The following is a 19939-nucleotide window of genomic DNA, read 5'->3' as shown; positions in this document are numbered from 1 at the left end:
AGAGTAAGAGGGATGAGCTTTAAACTGGAAACATTCCCTCTTCAGCTTAAACAAGGAAATAAGACATCTTATAAAGCCCAGGCCCAACAACTGTGTGTACCCGAAGGCACAAATAAACTTACACCAAATAACAAGCCAATGGGGGTGGGGTGGTGATGGTAAACAGTGAAGAACATGATTACGATATGCTATCAACCCTATATGACACCAAAATATATGAAACAGTATCTTTAAACCAAATTAACATAGCACAAAGGAAGGTACAATTATTTATGGAAGATTCTTTGTACCAGGAAGCTAATAATGAAGTAACACACATATTTTTGGTTAGCAAACATCCTGTCATCCCTACAGTATTTGGAATTCCCAAAATTCATAAGAATATTGACAAGCCCCCTTATAGACTAATAGTCTCAGCTAAGAACAGCATGACATATCCTTTAGCTATATTTGTGGATAGGTTGATACAAAACACAATGAAACCTATTGTGTACATTTTAAAAAACTCCTGGGATTTTTTTGAGAAAAATAAAACAAGAGTATTACTCAAATGAAACAAGTTTTTCAGCAATAGCCGTGGTGGACCTTTTCACTTCTATTCCACATGATGCAGGCTGAAACTGTTCCAAGATGCAGTTTTGGAACCGACTAGCTTAAATGGAGTACTACTTAATTTTGTGATGGATGTTATGGAACTTGTTTTAAAGAACAACTATATGTGTTCTGGCAACGAATTCTTCAGACAAGTTAAGGGGCCGGCTATGGGGTGAATTGTGCCCCAATCTATGCTAATCTATTACTGTATGCATGGGAGAAACAGCATGTATTCACTTTGGGTTTTGACCACTACTGGTTTGTTTATCTGAGATTTTTGAATGACATTTTTATTCTGTGGAAAACAACTGGTGAAATAAGGGAGGTATTTGTAAAAACAATTAACAACAACAATTCTTTTCTGAAATTTACCTGTGACCATACAGATGATTGTGCAAACTATCTAGATGTAACTATATTTAAAAACCAGGCGGAAAAAAGTTTGGTTCCAAACTTCACAGAAAACCAACATTTTCTAATAGTTACCTAGACTACAGAAGTCAGCACCCTTTCTATACTAAAAAGAACATAGTGAAAGGGCAAATTGCACACGCATCAAGAATGTGTTCAGATACTTTCTTATTCAAAATAGAGTTAGGAAATTTGATTACTATGTTCAAAGAAAGTGGATATCCAGAGAGTTTGTTATTTGATATTGGAAAAAATATTTTGAGTGACTGGGGTACCCTTTGTTGGGTGCTAATGAAGAAAATACAGTGAGAACTACTCCTGTTGGTTTTACAATACAGTGTGTATTCCACTTCTTTGAGAGACAGTGTTACAAAAAATTGGGTAATGTTTAGAAGTAGTGCTGAGATACTTGACATTTTAGGTCAGAATCCTACTTTTGTGTATAAAACAGGAAGGAATTTGAAAACCTATTTTGAACATCCCACAAATGTGAATAGTAAAATGATTAACAGAACTAACAAATGTGGGAGATGTAATTACTGTAGTAAAACAAAACAGTGTCTGTAGGCAATTCAGAACAACGTATTTGGTTGGACACAGGAAATTGTGGCAGTTCTGGTCTTGTATACATTGCAACTTGCTCCAAATATAATGATTTCTACACTGAGAAAACTGTTAGGAGTTTACGTAAACGTATATACGAGCACTTCTATGCCATTAAAAACAAAGATGAGAACAATGCTTTATATAAGCATTCAAAATATTGTGGCTATGACTCAAAATTCTTATTTGGCATTCTGGAAAAGAGGGAGGCTTCTGGGAGTGTAAGGTAGAGGAATGTGAACTTAAATGGTAACTTAGGCTGAATGCAAAAACTTTGTCTGATATTAATGAACATATATCTATCTTGTCTGTTTTAAAGAAAAAAAGCAATGATTTTATGATCTATTCAGTGAAATGTTACTGTTTCTTTAAGGGAACATTGAGTGAGTAAGTCACATAATGATGTTAAATGCCATTTAAATGTTATTTAAATGATGGTTTTATTTTGTAAAATGGTTCAGATCCTTTGGGGAATGAAAGCGCTTGACCATTTTTTGTTTTTAATTAAAGTGTTGTTTATACTGCGACATCTTATCTGGAACTTACTGGGAATTATCCACCTCATTGGCTTGTTATTTGGTATATCTTATAAAGCCCTCCAAAGCAAACTACGAATCCAACTTAGCTTCCTCAACTAAGGACAACCATAAGGCATTCTTTAGTTACATCTGTAACCTAAAAGGAAAGGCCCAGATTTGTGCCGAACTGGTAGTTAATGATACCACATATACTGAGCCTATGGACATAACTAACCTGTTGGCTGACAGGTTCTGTGAAAACCTCACTCCCCTTTCCCAGCCACATGTACCCCATGACATCCCTAACACCCGTCCCCTGCCTTGTATCTCTAAACAGCAGGTTGCAAACGCTCTCTCTCAGGCCAAAACCAAAGAATCTATGGGACCTGATAACATCCCGGGCTGCGTCCTATATGGGCTTCAACAAAAATTAGCAACACAACTGGGTATTCTTTTCAATCACAGTCTAAGCACTGGCTTTGCCCCAGCTGAATGGAAAATGGCCACTGTTATTCTCTTGTACAAAGGTGGTGCTTCCACTGACCCCGGGAACAACACACCTTGTGATAAAAAGGATGCACTGGCAGCACAGCTAGCTGGAATTTTGTAAATAATTATATGTCACTGGTGAATATTAAAATGATTTATACAAGATGCTTGTGTTACAAATGTGTATGTCATGTGTATATCAAACTTATTTTTACAGATGTTTGTGTTGAAATGGTATTTGAAAGGTGCATGTGCTTGAAATACATCCACAGTGTGCTATAATGGACATAACAGAAATGTACATGCACTATTGCAACTGTTCAAGTGTATATATTTTAACAGTGGAAACTGGAATACAGGAGGTTAACATTAGCCCAGCAAACTTTAGGAAAATATCTGAAATTAAATCACTTTATAGGTTAGGCCATAAAGATGCTATCTGACAGGTTTCAATGCATCCAGAGACACAGTCTGTACTAAGAAGTTTTCTGCATTGTCTTTGGGGTGAACTAATCACTACTCTGGAAGCATAAGGCATGCAATTGTTTTATGACTTCCAGCACCTGCCAAAGATCTGAGCAAAAGCCCTTGTATGTGTATTTTTATGGGTAGGTGCTAAATACTGCCAGCTGCCAGGAATGGGGGTTTTGCCTAGGAATTAGAAGTCAGATGACCAGAAATTGTGTCATTCTGTAAGCTATCACAGCAGTAATATTTTAGATATTATTTTGATAAGTCTTTGGATTTGTCAAAGAGAGATCTTGCCTGTTAAACCTGGCGAACTTCTTTGAGATAGTCACCAAGGTCGTGGACGCGGGGAAATCTGTGCATACAGCCTACCAAGGCTTTTGACACTATCTCCCACTCAGGCATCATTGACAAACCCACCCAACTAGGTGTCAACCCTTATATCGTTAGATGGGTCACTAACTGGTTCACTGATAGAACAGATATAGTCAAAATAGGGGAATCTACATCCAACAGCAGATGTGTAACCAGTGGTGTTCCACAGGGATCCATCCTGGGACCTCTATTGTTTGGAATCTATTTCTCTGAAGTACAAATAAAAACTAAAGGTGTGTGGCTGACAAAGTCTGTTGATGACTGCAAACTCATCTGGTCATAGAATGACCATGTTTTACACAAACAAATGATTGGTGCCAAAGTCATGGTCTTACACTCAATGCAAAAAAAATGTATTATCATCCCTTTTGGTAAGAGTGATGTTCCTGCTAACTACCATATCAACAGCAACACCCTAGGTACACACTCAATGGTGAGAAACCTGTGAACACAGGTTGACAACAAACCTTACCTTTGACCACCATGTCTCCACAGTGGTAAGAAAGGCATTCTATATTGCTCAAATCATAAGTAAGAGTATTGCCTCCAGAAAAAATAAGTTATAACCTCCCTGTACTCTTCCCTCATCAGGCCAAAAACTGAGTACAACACCCCTTTTGGTATGTTCCTTTCCAAGCACCTGCAGCAACTGGAGAAACCACAAAGGTTCCTCACTAGGAAAATTCAAGGTCTTCAGCATCTGTCCTATGTGGAGTATCTGACATCACTGTCACTTTATTCTGTTTCATACAGACTACTTAGTCCGCAATTCAAATGGTGTACGGGTTACTCGCTCTAAAGACTTTAATTTGGTATGTGACATTAATAGAACCTGCTGGAGGGACAGATCTGTCTTGCAGAGGTTACCACACCTTTGGAACAGACTCCCACTTCATGTCAAACAGAGCACCTCATTGGTCTTCTTCAAACACAGTCTGGATGACTGGATGGGTAACAGTAAATTCACCATGGGGGTTCCACCTGTGTCCCTTTTGGACATTAGGTGCTGATCACGGAAATAAGGGTTGAACTTGGCTAAGCTTGTAAGGGCCCTAGAGCAATTAGCCTAGTAACTTCCTATGATCTAAAAATCAATGTGATTTAACTGCCTACAGTAACTCTCAGGGGGGGGGGCAAAAGATATGCAAGATGAATTCACTTTTGGTCTATGCATTTGACCTCTTTTAGTTTTGTGCTCAGTATTAAACCGGGTCAGTCAGGAGCAAATACTTGTAGAACATCTACCCTGGCAGGTATTAATGCAATAATTCATTGATGATTTGTCTGATATGGAACAGCAATACTTTATAGTGCTTTATGTCAGCACCAATCGGAAAGCATTCTCAAAGCTATTTATATTCTGTTTACACAACTTATTTTATTGTAATATCTCATGTTGCATGGCAGTGCAGAAACAAGTCAAACTATTAGCTTAAGTTTTCCTGGATACAGTATACAAGTGTTTGGAAAAGTTCTAATCTGGGAATTGAGCTACACTTCTAAATTACTGTCAGCATTATCCCGACTAATCAGCAGCTTGTTTGAAGACATTAAGAACTTGTTCCTCTTACCTCAAGTGGAACTTCAGCATACTCAGCCAATATTATACTCATGTAGATTTCACCCCCCCCCCACATTAGCTGCTGTACGTCTGACATACTAAAAAAAAAAGTTATGTACTCACCATAACGTTCCATGTGAGTTGTTTATCTCGCCTTTATTCTCACTGATGGCACCGAACCAATAAGATCTAGATCTTATAGGTTTGGAGCCGATCCTCGGCTCCGACACGGCCGTTAGCAAAGCTCAAGGTTTGCTAGTAGCTCAAGACCAAGCCCTTTATCCCATGATGCACTGCTGGAATTACCTCAGATCTTGTTTGCTGCGTGTATATATAACCCTGTAAGGGGTGCACTTCCCAAGAAGGAAGAAGAAGTATTGAACAACCAGAATGATACTAGCCTCTAGATCAACTGTCAGCCAGGAGGGGGATGGAGGGAGGGATGTGAGAATAAAAGTGAGATAAACAACTCACATGGAACGTTATGGTGAGTACATAACTTCTTTACGTGAAGTTGTTAAATCTCGCCATTTATTCTCACTGATGGGTAGCGTCTCTAGCACCTGCAATCCTCACAGGAGTACATTTTTCAGGACCATAGAACCAAAAGAAGACCTGTCCCTGGAAGCCTTATCCACTTTGTAATGAGTGATAAAAGTATGAGGCTTAGACCAAGTGGCTGCAGCACAAATGTTATCAAGGGGCAATTTGGCTTGAAAAGCAGAAGACGTAGAAATGGCTCTGGCTGAATGAGCCTTTACTTTGTGTGGCAAAGGTATGTTAGCAGTTGCATGAACAAATGAGATACAATCTGATAACTATTTTGAAAGGGTTGTTTTAGCCACTGGTCTACCTTTTCTGGCCTCCGAAAAGGATACAAAAAGTTGATCTGATTTCCTAATATCCTTAGATCTTTCAAGATAAAATCTGAGCTGTCTGTGCACGTCAAGTTTGTGCAGCATGTATTCTAATTTGTTGGAATGGTTGGGAAAAAAGACTGCAACTCAATGATCTGATTGATATTAGACTCAGAACACACTTTAGGCAAAAAGGAGGGGTTTATTCTGAGAGACACTCTATCAGCATGGAAAATCATATATGGAGGTCTGATAGATAATGCTTGAAGTTCTAACACTCTGCGGGCAGAAGTAATGGCCACTAGAAAAATAGTTTTCCAGGACAAAAATTTGAGATAACAAGATGATGCTGGTTCGAAGGGGGGAATAATTATTTGAGATAGCATAAAATTCAAATTCCAGGGAGAATAAGGGGTTTTGACAGGAGGCCTCATGTGAAAAACACCTTTGAGAAAATAACTTATGGGCCATAATATTTAACACATTTACTCCAAGGTGGAAATTAGATATGGCAGCTAACTGAAACCGAACTGTGGCAGCTGCTGCTCCTTCCTTAAAAATCACTGTCAAAAATTCTAAAATGGACGAAAAAGGAGCTCGGAAAGGGTCAATTCTTTGTATACTGGCCCAAATGGAGAACCTTTTCCACTTACTGCGATATAAAGTTTTCTGGTGGATGGCTTATGAGAAGACAACAGAATTTGTCTTGTGTCATCTGAGAGTGAATGAAGCCTGGCTATTTGGGAAGTGGATCAGCCAACCAGTCAGCTTTAGAGACTGCAGTGAAGGATGGAGGTCCCCTGATGGGTGTGTCAGGAGGTCTGGAACTGGGTCCAGGATCCATGGATCCTCCAGCAGATGATGGTGAAAAAAAGGGAATCAAATCTGTCGAGGCCAATGGGGGGGGCTATAAGGATAACAGTCCTTCCCAGTGACTTTGCCTTCTGTAAAAACCTGGGTATCAATGGAATTGGAGGGAATTCATATAGGAGAAGACCCGGAGGCCAATCGTGTATGAGTGCGTCTCTCTGGGGATGTCCCGGAGGTGGTATTAAGGCAAAGTAGCTTTTGCATTTGGTATTGATGGGACTGGCAAAGAGGTCGCAGCAAGGCTGGCCCCATTTGCGGAAAATCATGTCCGCAACGTGTTGGTTGAGACACCACTCATGAGGCAACAGGATTGCCCTGCTCAGCTTGTCCGCTATCACGTTGGATTTTTCCAGGATGTATGTTGCTAACAGAAAATGCTGGGATGACACAGCCCATTGCCAGACTCTGAGGGCTTCTCGACAAAGGGGGTAAGACTTGGTTCCACCCTGTTTGTTCAAGTACCAGACCACTGACATGTTGTCTGTCTGAATCGCAAGTGTCCCTAGAGGAAGAGAGTCCTGAATGTACTGCAACACCAGAAGTACTGCTCTCAACTCCAGAATACTGATATGCAGATATGATTCTTGATCCGTCCATGTGCCTTGGGCAGTCTTTCCCGGAAAATGCCCCCCCCCTATCAGGGAAGTGTCCGTGGTCACAGTGGCTACGGGGGGGGGGCACAAAGTGTCATCCTACTGTGACATGAAGAGACTTCAACCACCACCGAAGGTCCCTCTTGCAAGAGTTTGTGATGAGATCATATGGTTCATTGGCAATTTCTGGTAAGACCATTGAGCGAAGAGGAGCCATTGAAGAATTTGCATATGCATCCTTGTGAGTGGAATGGCTAGAACTGCTGCCGCCATCAAACCTAGTACCTTCAAGACCTCGGCGGCAGTAGCTCTGTTCTTTGACACCAATGAGTTGACGTGTTGGCGAAGAAGTGCGACCCTTTCGAATGGAAGACGTAGAGTGGTGGCTGAGGTATCTAACTCTGCTTCTATAAAGATGGTATGCTGCGATGGCGACAAGGCAGACCTTTCGAAGTTGACTGTAATGCCTAAGTGGTGGCAAAGTGTCAGAGTAGATTGTGTTGCCTGAATCAATTGATGCCTGGTGGTGGCGGTAAGGAGCCAATCGTCTAGATATAGAAACACCTGGAATCCTAGACCCCTCAGGTGAGTCGTGACCACTGCCATGCATTTGGTGAACACTCTGGGGGCTGTAGTGAGAGCAAAGGGCAGGGCTCGAAACTGGTAGTGATTGGCTCCCAGACGGAAACGCAGGTGATCTCTGGTGTATCTGTCCATCTTTATGTGGTAGTATGTGTCCTTGAGATCGATGGAGCACATCCAATCGCCTTTCCCAAGAAAGGGAAGAATGGCCTGAAGCGTGACCATTCGGAACTTCTCTTTTTTTACAAATTGGTTGAGTCTGCTGAGGTCCAAGATAGGTCTTCAGTCCCCTGACTTCTCTGTAACCCAAATGAATCTTGAGTAAGTTCCGAATCCTGTTTGGTCTGCTGGGACTGGCTTGATGACTCTTTTTTCTAACAACTTGCGGACCTCTATAGTTGCTTGTTCCCTGAGACTGGGTGGAACATCTGGGATTCTGTTGACAGGAGTGGGAGGGGAAGAGAACAGTATGAAATACCCTCTGGAAATGATGCTTTCTACCCAAGTATCAGATGTTATGCTTAGCCAGGCTTCTGGGTACAAAGATAAGTGACCACTGACTGCCTCCAGAGCTGGACAGCTGGGTCTCCTTTCAGGAGCATTGGTAGGGCTGAACAGAGAACTGGCCTCTGTCACCTTGCTGTTGTGGACCCCTCCTGCCGCGCGGGCAGCGTCTTCCAATATAACCACCTCCTCTGCCTCTAGAGGGGGTTTTGCCATGTGTGTCCTGAAAGGCTCCCTGTGTTTTTCAGAGCCACATCTTTCCGTCATTACAGCCCTTGGGATAGGGCTGAGTAGGGGTAGAAAAACGGACTCCGACGGCAGATAGAGTCTTGCCTTCCTGCTCACACCTGGTTAGAGTTTCCTTTACCTTGGGCCCAAACAGGGATGAGCCATCAAATGGGGTGTTGAGAAAGGAAGACTTGAAAGGCTCCGCAAAGGAACAGAGATACATCCTGGCTTGTCTATGCAGAGCAAAGCCTGAACTAGCGGCTCTACTTGAACCATCATCTGCGTAAGATATGAGACGCATGGACAAGTTCACAATCGAGTTTAGGGTAGCGAGCTGGGTGTTAACTTTGTTGGCAACCCCTGCAGCTACTGTACTCTGGAGAGTATCTCCTAGCTCTTTCAGGAGATCTCTTTGTAGTTTTGTAAAATGGGTTAAATAGTTCAGTGATCGAAGGGAAAAGGTCACTGAACTAAACATGCATTTCCCATATCTATCCACGATCCTGGAATCTCTGTTAGGAGGATGGATAGATGAGGACATCTCAGACATTTCCTTTTTGGTGGCTGCCACCACCACCATGGCATCGACAGGCATTCCCTTAGTCAAAAAATCTTTGCCACTGGGGCAGAGATGAACTTACTTGGCTTCCGAGGGACAGGTTCCATGGCCTCCGCAGACTCCAACGCCTTACGAGAGATCAGCTCCATGAGCTCATCGTAAGGCGGAGACACCCAAGAGGTGGAAGGTTGAGACCCGAAAGCCTTCAAGAGCACTGACTAGTCTTCAGTAGGGCTTTTGGACTGCCAACCACCCCTCTGATTAAGGATCTCTAATATCTCTGCAAAGGAGATATCCTCAGAGGGGAATTGAGGGGACCCTTCTGACTCATCCAAGTCAGAGTCAGATGTCAAAGACTCCTGTGGGGAGTCCAAGTGCCTCCTCTTGTACAGTCTCTTCCTGGGTACCTCCTCAGTGGAGGCTTCTGGGGAGGTCTCAGAAGAGCAGGGGGCACCATGTGGGGCTACTTGTGGCTCAGGGTCTCTACGCTTGGGTTGACCGGTAGAAGCAGGAGCGGACACAGGCGCTTGAGGGCAGGAGGAAGCTAGACCTGATGCTGATGATGTCTTTGGATACAGGACTCTCCTCATGGTATCGAACGCACCATGGCTTCGACGAGAAGTGGTATACAGATCTGAAAGTACCATCTGATCCTCCCGCACCAAAGCCATGAGCTCCGAGCCCAAGGTAGGAGCCGAGCTCATCTGAGCCAAAGCCCCGAGAGGAAGAGTCGGCACTGATAAATCGGTACGAGTATCCTCTGAGGACCTGACAGGAGAGTGTCAGCTCCTAGAGTCCCCGGTCAGCACCAAAGATGTTCGAGTAGATGGAACCGATAACACCGGAGCAGGTCTTGGCTCCACAGGCTCAACAACCTCCAGGTTGGGCTCCTCCAGCTCCGAAAGTCCAGTATGGCTTGGAGGAGGAGCAGTCAAGTCCGGGTTAATGGTCTTCGGTTCCGACGAAGGCGTCGGAGACGACAACAATTTGGCAAGGCCTGGTGCCCATAAAAGCTTATGCACCAACCGGTCCATATCCAGATCTGAGAGGCTGCCTTCGAGGAGTGCACCAAAGGTGCTGACTGGAGCAGAGGAGATGAGGGAATATCAGAAACCGGCTCCAAAGCTGTGAGCTGGCTCCAAACAGAAGTGACACTCGGTTCCGAGGGCAGTGGAACCGATAACCCTACACCCTCCATTTCTTTAGCCTTTTTTGATAACTTGGAGTCACCTGAAGACTTGGATGACTTAGAGGATTTACTTGCACCATCCTGGTCACCCAGTCTTCTGAGAAGGGATGCTGAAGTAAACCCCTATCCACCAATTTCCTTTTCCTCTCTAAAAGTACCCTGGAAGAGAAGGAATGACAGATGCTACAAGAGTCTTGGAGGTGTAATGCCCCCAGACAATAAACACACTGAACATGCCCGTCAGTGACTGACATTTTTTGTCCACAATCTGGACATTTTTTGAAGCCAGATTTAGGATGTGGCTTCTCTTTCTCATCAGATATCTCTTTTTAAATTTAGACAGATTTAAACAATGGAAAAAAACATACTCAAGAAACTATCTAAATAACTACTGACTAAGAATTTGGTTAAATACAAGGCCAACTCTATAGAAAAAAACAAGCCAACACAAGGCACTTATGTAAATCTAAATGTAAGTATAAATCTATATAGAAATATATATATATATATATATATATATATATATATATATATATATATATATATATATATAAACTATCCTAACAAGAAAGTCAAGAAAAAGTTTTTAAAACTTGCAAATAGACGAATCTATCCAATAAAATTGGTCCGAGCTATCTGGAACACCGAGATCTGTGCCGCAACAAACTGGATCTGAGGTAATTCCAGCAGTGCATCATGGGATAAGGGGCTTGGTCTCGAGCTACTGGCAAACCTTGAGCTTTGCTAACGGCTGTGTCAGAGCCGAGGATCAACTTCGAACCCATAAGATCTAGATCTTCTGGGTTCTGAGCCATCAGTGAGAATAAACGGCGAGATTTAACAACTTCACATTATTTCTCTCTCTCAGCAAGACATGATGATACTTGAATAATTTTTTGTGGACTGCAGTATGGTAAAAAGTAAATGTAATAGCAGTGGTAGAAGTGTTAGCTTCCCAAAGGGAGGGGAAAGGAATAGCAGAGTAAAACACTGTAAAAACACAGGTGATACAAATCACAAGTCAACAATACCAGATCTTGCAAAATTTCATAGGATGCAACTCACTCCATCAGATATTTCCAAGAAGGGTGACTCTGAATATAAACATTACTCACACATACATGCATACACATATGCACACAAATACATGTATGAGGGACTGAGTCTGGAAACAAAATATTACCTCTTCTAATGGAGGCAGCCTCAAACTATTCAGTATCATTTTCCCACTGGGATACTCAGGTCCAGTCACTTCCATGTTAATATGGGGCACTCCCACCTCTGATCTCCGATCATGCTCTTCTCTTTCAGTTCCTTCAGTGACGTCATCTGGCATTATAGAGGTGTTAGGGGATGACTGATTTCTCATTTCTTCTGCCTTTAACCGTTCCCTTTCAACTCTTTCTTTTTCTAGACGTTCTTTCTCTGCCTTTTCTCTCTCTAGTTTTTCTTGTCGTTCTTTTTCTCTATCTCTTCTGGCCTTTTTCCCAGAAGGAGGGTGCCTCTCCACTGATGCCTGATCCTCTGAGTCTAGGTGGCCACCATCAGAAGTTGAAGGATTAAGTATAACTCCCTGTACACGATCCCATAATTCCAGCACATGAAGTACTTCTTTTTGACTGCTTTCATAGTTCTTAAAGCGCAGTATAAGTAGCTTTTCTGTTTCATTCTGTGGTTCCCTTTCAGCTTCCTCCTGTGTGGATGAAAGGGGTGGCATCATCTCAATAGCAGGCAGATGAACTTTGACATCTTTTCCTTTCTTCTTCTTGTTTCCCTCATCTATATCTGCATGGTCTACAGATTCAGGACGATCAATTATAGATGCTCTTTTATCAACACTTTGGTCTGCTTTGGCATCAGGTCTCACAGTGCCTGCACTGGTACCCTAGAAAAATAAACATAAAAAAATGAAATCAAATTCACAACTGAAGCAAATGATAGTAGATAATGATGAAAAAAAAAACGGGCACTGAAAACACCTAACAGAAAAAAGCTGCACAATCCTATACTTCATTAAAGTCACTAGCATTTCATGGAAGCCAGGATTATTGCTTTATAATTTCATGCAACTCAGTACCACATTTGCATAAATATATTAGGAGTATGTCACATATCATAGTTGAAATGCATCAAAGAAGGTGTTAATATAGTTAATGGACAGTCAACATTTACTTTTACATATGCAATTTCTTGTTCTGACTTATTAAGGTCATTTTCTAATCTTCCACAGCTTCTTCATTCTACTATCATCTCCCATCCCTCCTCAACAACCTCTAAATATGCTCCACAATTTCACTTTAAATAGATAAAATTAATGACAATGAATCACTCCTAGAAAAAAATATACCTCCAAATACTCCCACAGTTCCAGGCAAACAATAACCCTTGTTCATTAAGATTTTCTTATGATCCCTTCCACAGCATATTTACAACCTGTGTTATCTGCCAAAATGTTATTTATTTATTTATTTTATTTTACATTTGTTAACCGGGCTAGTCCAACCGGATACATGTCCATTTTCAGTGGAGGCCCGAGGAGAAAAGCTCCGCTATCTAACACATGATAATAAACAGTATATAGACAATACATAAGGCATTACATGCATGAGAAGCAGTTTATACACATTTCAAAAGTACAGCATGGAGAAAATGTACACAGTATAAAGGATTTTCAAGCACAACAATATTTAGGACATTTGAATAACAATAAGGCAAGTACAGAAAGGTAAAAGCTTTTACGTGAGTATTGGAATGGGTAGAATAAGACAGGTTACAATAGGATGTTTAAAAGTAAGCAGTAGACTGTAGAGAGGGGTGTAGTTACTAGATAAGTGAGAGCATTTCTTAGTAGTGTTGAGAACACTAAAAGCTTAAAGTTGGTAGAAAGTAAGATGTATGCACGAGACATGAGGAGCAGAAAGATCAGCTTGGGTAGTCACAGGAGCATAGCCAGTGGTTGGTTAGGTAGTGTTTTAGTTTAGTTTTAAACAGTGAGATGGAGGTTTGGGATGTCAGGTTGGGAGGAAGTTGGTTCCATATTTTATCAACTGAGTTGGAAAATATAGAGTCACCTGCAGTATTCTTAGATAGAGAGGTTTGAATCAGTATTTTACTAGATGAGCGAAGGTTTTTTAGGTTGTTATAGGGCTTTATAAGGGTAGAGAGCATAGGTGTATTATCAGGGTGGTGAAGGGCTTTTTGGGCTATTGAGAGCTGATAGTATTGAATTAGGTGGGGTAGCTCTAGCCATCCTAGGTGGTGGAGATTTTTGCAGTGTTGAGTTTTATATGGGGAGGCCGTGGCAAATCTGGCAATGTTATTGTAGGTTGATGTAAGCTTATTAATGTTATATTTCGAAAGGTTCGTATATATAGGGGAAGCATATAGTAGTGTAGAGATGAGATGTGTTCTGGCTATGGTAGTTCTAGCTTCTGGAGTAAGGAATGATTTGATTCTGTAAAGCGAACCTAATTTTCTATTAGTTGCTTTTATGATTGAGTTAATATGAAAGTCAAATTTAAGTTGGTTGTCAATAGTTATTCCTAAGAGTTTGGTTGTTTGGTCAGGAGAGATAAGGGTGCCATTGTTAGAAGTAAGAGAGAAGTTAATAGAGGGGGATTGGTGTGTAGGTAAGAAGAGGAGCAGTTTAGTTTTCTTAGGGTTTAGAAGAAGACAGTGATTAGAGAACCATTGCTCTATGGTAGCAAAAGTTATGTTCTCAGTTTAGAAAGCATTCTTAGTAAACACTGTCTAAGCAGTCAAAACTGACCAATATTTCTTATTTTCACCCCCATTTCTATTATACCCATTTAAGGGAAAATTATTTAAATATAACTTATATACAGCATTAAGGTACCTTGATGAATACAAACTACGGCTTCTGGACAGGTCAGAGAGCATTAACTGCTTTATAAACCCTGATGGAATCCTTCTTAAAATGGACAAGGGTAACATCACAGGTGATGTCTATGTTTATTCATCAAAGGTTCACGTCCGCAAACCTTCAATGATCGAACACTACCCATCAAATGTTCATTCACTGAACGTTCATTTCAGCAAATGTGAGGCAGGGAAAGTAATTAGTTGGTCAACATTTCCCCATCATACACACAATATAGTATTTCAAACCCACCCAGGTGGGGGGTTGCACCCCCCCCATATTCCCCCTAACTATATATACCAACTCCGAGACTACACTATAGTGGGGAAGAAGGCAAATTTCCTGATGCTGGCCAACTACGTCTGTGCCCGTTTCCCCACTGTAGTGCGGTCTCAGACTTGGTATATATAGTTAGGAGTGGTGTGGGGGATTGGGTGGGTTTGAAATGTTGAACAACTAAGAGGTGTAAAATTAACTGCTCAATTTCTCAGCCAGGATAGCATCTTATTTTCTATAACAAGAACCAGATCCACTAAAGGCAAATAATCCTGCTGTCTCAACTTTACTATGACCTTTTTAACTGCAACATCTTCATACCTCTCAGCTGTACAGATTTTCGCAAAACATCCAGATTTTTACATCATGTTTTTGGTCTGTTCCTCATAACATTTTTGTTTTTGTAGCAGATCAGTAGCAAACCACTGAGGATGGAAGTCATGAAATAATGACAGGCATTTGAGTTTCAGACTTCATACCTTCAGAAAATTCATGATAATGGAAAACCTGTTATTCTATCAATTTTCCAAGTTTCTAAGAGGAATATTTAAAAATTGTCTCCATTTTTGGGCCTTGCCCCCCCCCCCCATATTATTTATGGCTTTGTCCAGATTCTTTGCTCTAAGAGGTTGAGAGATGTGATCATCTTAAAAAATAAATCCAAAAGCTCTCCATGCAAGCTCCAACAAAATATTAAGATTTACTATTTATTACCTTCTCTTCACATAATGAACAATGCTGTGTTACCTTTCAGAAAGCAAAATGCCAACCATTAAACAAAGAGCTAATTTTTTACTTGCTTACTGTCTGGGCTAGACTGGACAGAAATCACAGAAGCATGGGCATTATTCACCAACAAAAAACTAAGATAAAGTTATAGGGTAATTATGTAAGATATCGGGACTTTCCTACTCCTCTGTTAAAAAGAGAAGAATTACAGGTACTGGATATCATTTGAAAGTTATTAGAGAAGACAGAAATTACTTCAGAGTGATTAGGAAATGAGTGGGATAAAATATGGTTGAAATAAGAGCGAATGATACATGGTAAAGAAGTACTAGGAATTATTTAGAAAAGAAGAGGAATCATGTAATAGGATCATCAGCAACATCAGAATGTTAAAAGGACAATAAGGAAGCATTTAGATAATATGCATGCATTTAGAAAGGTTGCCACTAAAAATTATTTTTTGATAACTCGAGAAGGCAAAAACTTTTAGCACAATGTCTTGGGCAACAGTCATAGAACATAGATGTTGTAGCCAAACATTGGGAACTTGTGACAAGAAAAATAACCAGAAAGCCTACAAAGGAATTAGAGATATCTTAAAATATTATGAAAATCTGTATAACGCAGAGGAATTAAGAAACAAAGAAAAGACATAAATAAAATGTTTATAGAAGACTTAGTTATGTGATGATTACAGGAAAATGAGGCTGAACATCATCATTAACAAATCCATTAATATGGAAGTCTCCATGAACAGACAGTATTCCCTGTGGAAATTTGGAATTTAGGATAGAAAAAAGTGATAATGTCCTGGAAGGCTTTATTTCACAGCTATTTAAAAGGGAGGGGGAAGTACTGTGCTGGCTGTATTGCACAAAGAGGGCAAAGAGCCTTCAGATCCAGCTTCAAATAGAGCTACCACAATTTTAAATCATAGTTATAGTGTGTTTATGCCTACACCAACTAACAGAATGGCAAGGATGCTACCATAGTTGATAGATATGGATTACTGTGGATTTGTAAAGGGTTGGAGGAAAAAATTAAGATGGGAGGCATTTTCTCTGAGAAATTGTGTCTGAACAGAGGAACCAAGAGAAGAGATACATTCTTTCCCTTTATTTTGCTTTATATCTAGAGCCTTTAGCAAAGAAAATAAGTGTTCTAACATTCAAGAATATACCTGGTACAGTAATCAAGAAAAACTGCTTTTATTTGCAGATATTATTCTGTACTTGATGAATCCAGAAAAAGACATTTTGGTGTTGTGGTACTTTTTGAGACAGTTTCATGCCTTCTCTGGATATGAAATAAATGAAGATAAAAATAAAGTATGTACCGGTAAACCCAAAAATGACTTCATTCAGAAATATCTATACTTACTAGAAAAATGATAGGATAAATATTCAGGTGTATGGATTAGTATGCATGCTGTTAAGGCATCCAAGATAAATGGAAACAGAGAAAACAGATTATAATAAAAACTGAGACATCAGAAGGCTTTTTTAACACCTTTACTAAATTATCACTTAAAACACTGGCACATGTATATTAGTAGAAAATAAACTATATTAACATTTTTCCATTTACCCACGTTATACATTACAGTGTTTTCTTTTTTTTTAAACACTTGACTTTCAGTCCAACATTAAATCCTACCTTCAATTACACCTCACTCCTCCTCCTATTGAAAATTATTCTACATGTATTCTTCCCACAAACTCCTTTTATTTTTATGTAATCTGCTCCTTTCCATTTTCTAAAGATCCATTTACCAGTTCTTTTACAATATTCAATACTTCATACCTTCCTACTAATGTTTATGAACTCGTTTTGATATTTAAAATGTGATCATTTAATAAAGATGATTAAAAAATAACTCTTAAAGTGAGATCCACACCAGACTAGGACTACTGCAGTTTCTGAGATTATCTTATACACCTCTACCACACCAATACCTCTTCTTATATCTAATGAAAAAAAGGCTTCACCTCCTCTAGTATCCGATCATCAGATTTCTCTTCCATTCCTCGCTCCCTTTACTTCTGTAGTCTTTCACACAATTTGATGCCCTTTCTCCTTCTGTGCCATCTAGAATTGCTTCTACTACTCAAAGTGTGGACAGATAATCCAGTAGCCTACTGTCCCTAAGGATGTACCAGGCATGTTTTTGCTGTTGACAAAGTCCTGTCTCTATGGTTCTGGTCTGTCCAAGTGTGATGAACATATGCAGATCCTTTTCCTGCACTGTCATTATTGAGATTGATGAAACCTTTGGACCATTTTTGTGCTCAGTCATCATTATGGTGTGAAAACATTTTCAGATTAATTTCCTACTTGGTCATCATTGGTTTCACACCCCTAGCTAGAACTTCATTCATGGGTTGTTAAAGCCCAGGTACAGTACTTTGCATTTTTTCCAGTGCTCCTCAGCTGCCATGTTCCTGTCACCTTGGTCAGCCTTCGTAAAGCCTTCCTTAGACTTGTTCTCCACCCTCCACTGCTGCACTTGTCACTGTGATATTTTGGAATAAGCTGATTCTGTTCTTTGTTCTCTCAGATATATATCAGACTGAATCACCAAGATGGCATAATAGTTAAGGTGTTTACCTTACAGACCCAAGGTGCAGGGTTTGATTCTCATATAAAGTAATTGGTTAGGCTTAAAATGGTCCACAAGGGCAGTTAGTCTAGTACTAATCTAAGAACCTTTGAACCAAACAGTGCTGAATCCAGGCACAACCATCAAATAGTTATTTTCTTTATCCTAAACACTCTCTTATCTCTACTGTTTCCTGTTATCAAGCTATACTTAAGTCTAACTCATCGGTATTGACCTCATTTTTTTCATTTATTTATCTTTGTATTTTTTTCTTTTGCATTCCTTTGCTGTCCTCATGCCTGCAGACTTGACCTTTGGATTTCCTATCTTATAGCAGTGAAGCAAACTGCAGTGTGGCCATTAACAAGGTAGCCATCTCGGTAGCCTGTTATACTGCCCTATCAGGTTTGACCGATAACTCATTCTGGCCATGAACCCATGATGACTGTTATCCTCTGTGATGACACAATACTGGACCATTAATCAAGGAGCCTCAATCCTTACCACTGGTGACAGTGGGGGGAATTCACTGAGAAGATGACAGGTACTCACACAGTATTTCCAGATGCAGCTCTCTGCATCAAGTGCAATTTTGCTTAAGAGCACACAAAGACCACAGTCACTCTGGGCAAGGTTTCTCTCTCTTTCTCCAGATTCTCAATAAGACTCCCCACTGGCACAGCTATAGAGTTGAGATCTCAGCTGAGTGGCCAAGCCAAGACCTCTAGCACCCTCTCTGTCCAATCAGTGCTATACACACACACACACACACACACACACACACACACACACACACACACACACACATGCACCCACACCTGGGAGAGGCTGGCACAAGTTTACTAGCTATGCCCCCTTCTGTGTAGACTGTAAGGTAGTTTTCACTGCCACCAGTCACTCCTAGACAGCTACTTTAAGGTCCTTAACAAAGAGTGACCAATTCCTGTCTAATGTTAATATTAATACAAATGGTAGTTTGACCAAGAGCAAGGCTATTAGGAGTGGCCCACACCATATCACCAAATAAATATACAAGTACTCTCAAAACTTAAATATTTCTACTCAGATCAGCCACAATAAAAAGGTTTAAATATGTTTAATAATAAATAATAAAAGAAAAAGGCAACACTAAATATACATTCATAGTGACATCATAGTACAAAACCACATTAATTTTTTAAAACAACTTTGCACAACAGTCTCAAATAAATAAAGAAAAATATCTAAACTAAGCTTCACTATATTTGTGACTGTATCTAAGAGAATTACTATAACCTACGAACTTACTAATAGAGCAAAGCAGATGAAGTGGTGAATGGGTCTTGTTGTCAAGTCCAAGACAGAATACAGAATGCTCTGTCTCACTAAGAAACTTCTCAAATTAATATCTCAAATGTTACTGCTGGGATAGCTTGCAGAATGACATCACTTCTTGTCATCTGACTTCTAGTTTCCAGGCCAAAACCTCATTGCTGAAGCTGGCATTACTTAGCACCTACCTATAAAAATATACAGACAAGGCCTTGCTCAGATCTTTGGCAGATGCTGGAAGTCATAAAACAATTGCATTCCTTCACGCTTTCAAGACTAGTAATTGGTTCACTTCGAAGACAATACAGAAAGCTTCCTAGTACAGACTCTTGTCTCTAGTTGCATTAAAACCTGTCAGATAGGCTCTTTTATTGTGTAGCCTATATAGCAATTTAATTTCAGATATTGTTCAAAAGTTTGCTGGACTGAAGTCAACCGCCTGTATTCCAGTTTCCACTGATAAAATATATACATTTAAACAGTTACAACAGTGCATGTACATTTCTGTTCTCTTCCAGTAGGGCACACTGTGGATGCATTTTAAACATAGCATTTTGCAAATACCTTTTCAACACAAACATCTGGACAGAGCAGTTTGATATACACGTGACATACAGTTCTAATACATTTGAAACACAAGCATCTTAAATGACATATAGTTCTAATAGGTTTGTAACATAAGCATCTTGTATACATTATTTTCATATTCACCAATGACATATAATTACTTACAAAACTCCAGC

General features: G+C 40.2%; 1 protein-coding gene across 1 annotated transcript in view; it reads right to left on the bottom strand.

Moving 5' to 3' along the window:
* The window catches only part of HYDIN (HYDIN axonemal central pair apparatus protein), a 6673197-nt gene that overhangs the window by 2769266 nt on the left and 3883992 nt on the right, over positions 1–19939 (bottom strand). The window contains exon 45 of the mRNA XM_044079523.1: positions 11585–12286. Within this exon, the coding sequence (XP_043935458.1) occupies positions 11585–12286 (702 nt within the window). The remainder of the gene's footprint in view (positions 1–11584; positions 12287–19939) is intronic.

This window comes from Protopterus annectens, chromosome 8.part0, assembly GCF_019279795.1.
Source record: "Protopterus annectens isolate FY-2018-M chromosome 8.part0, PAN1.0, whole genome shotgun sequence".
Taxonomy (NCBI): Eukaryota; Metazoa; Chordata; order Ceratodontiformes; family Protopteridae; genus Protopterus; species Protopterus annectens.
Note: the sequence above shows the minus strand (reverse complement) of the source record. Positions and strands in the feature narration are given on the sequence as shown.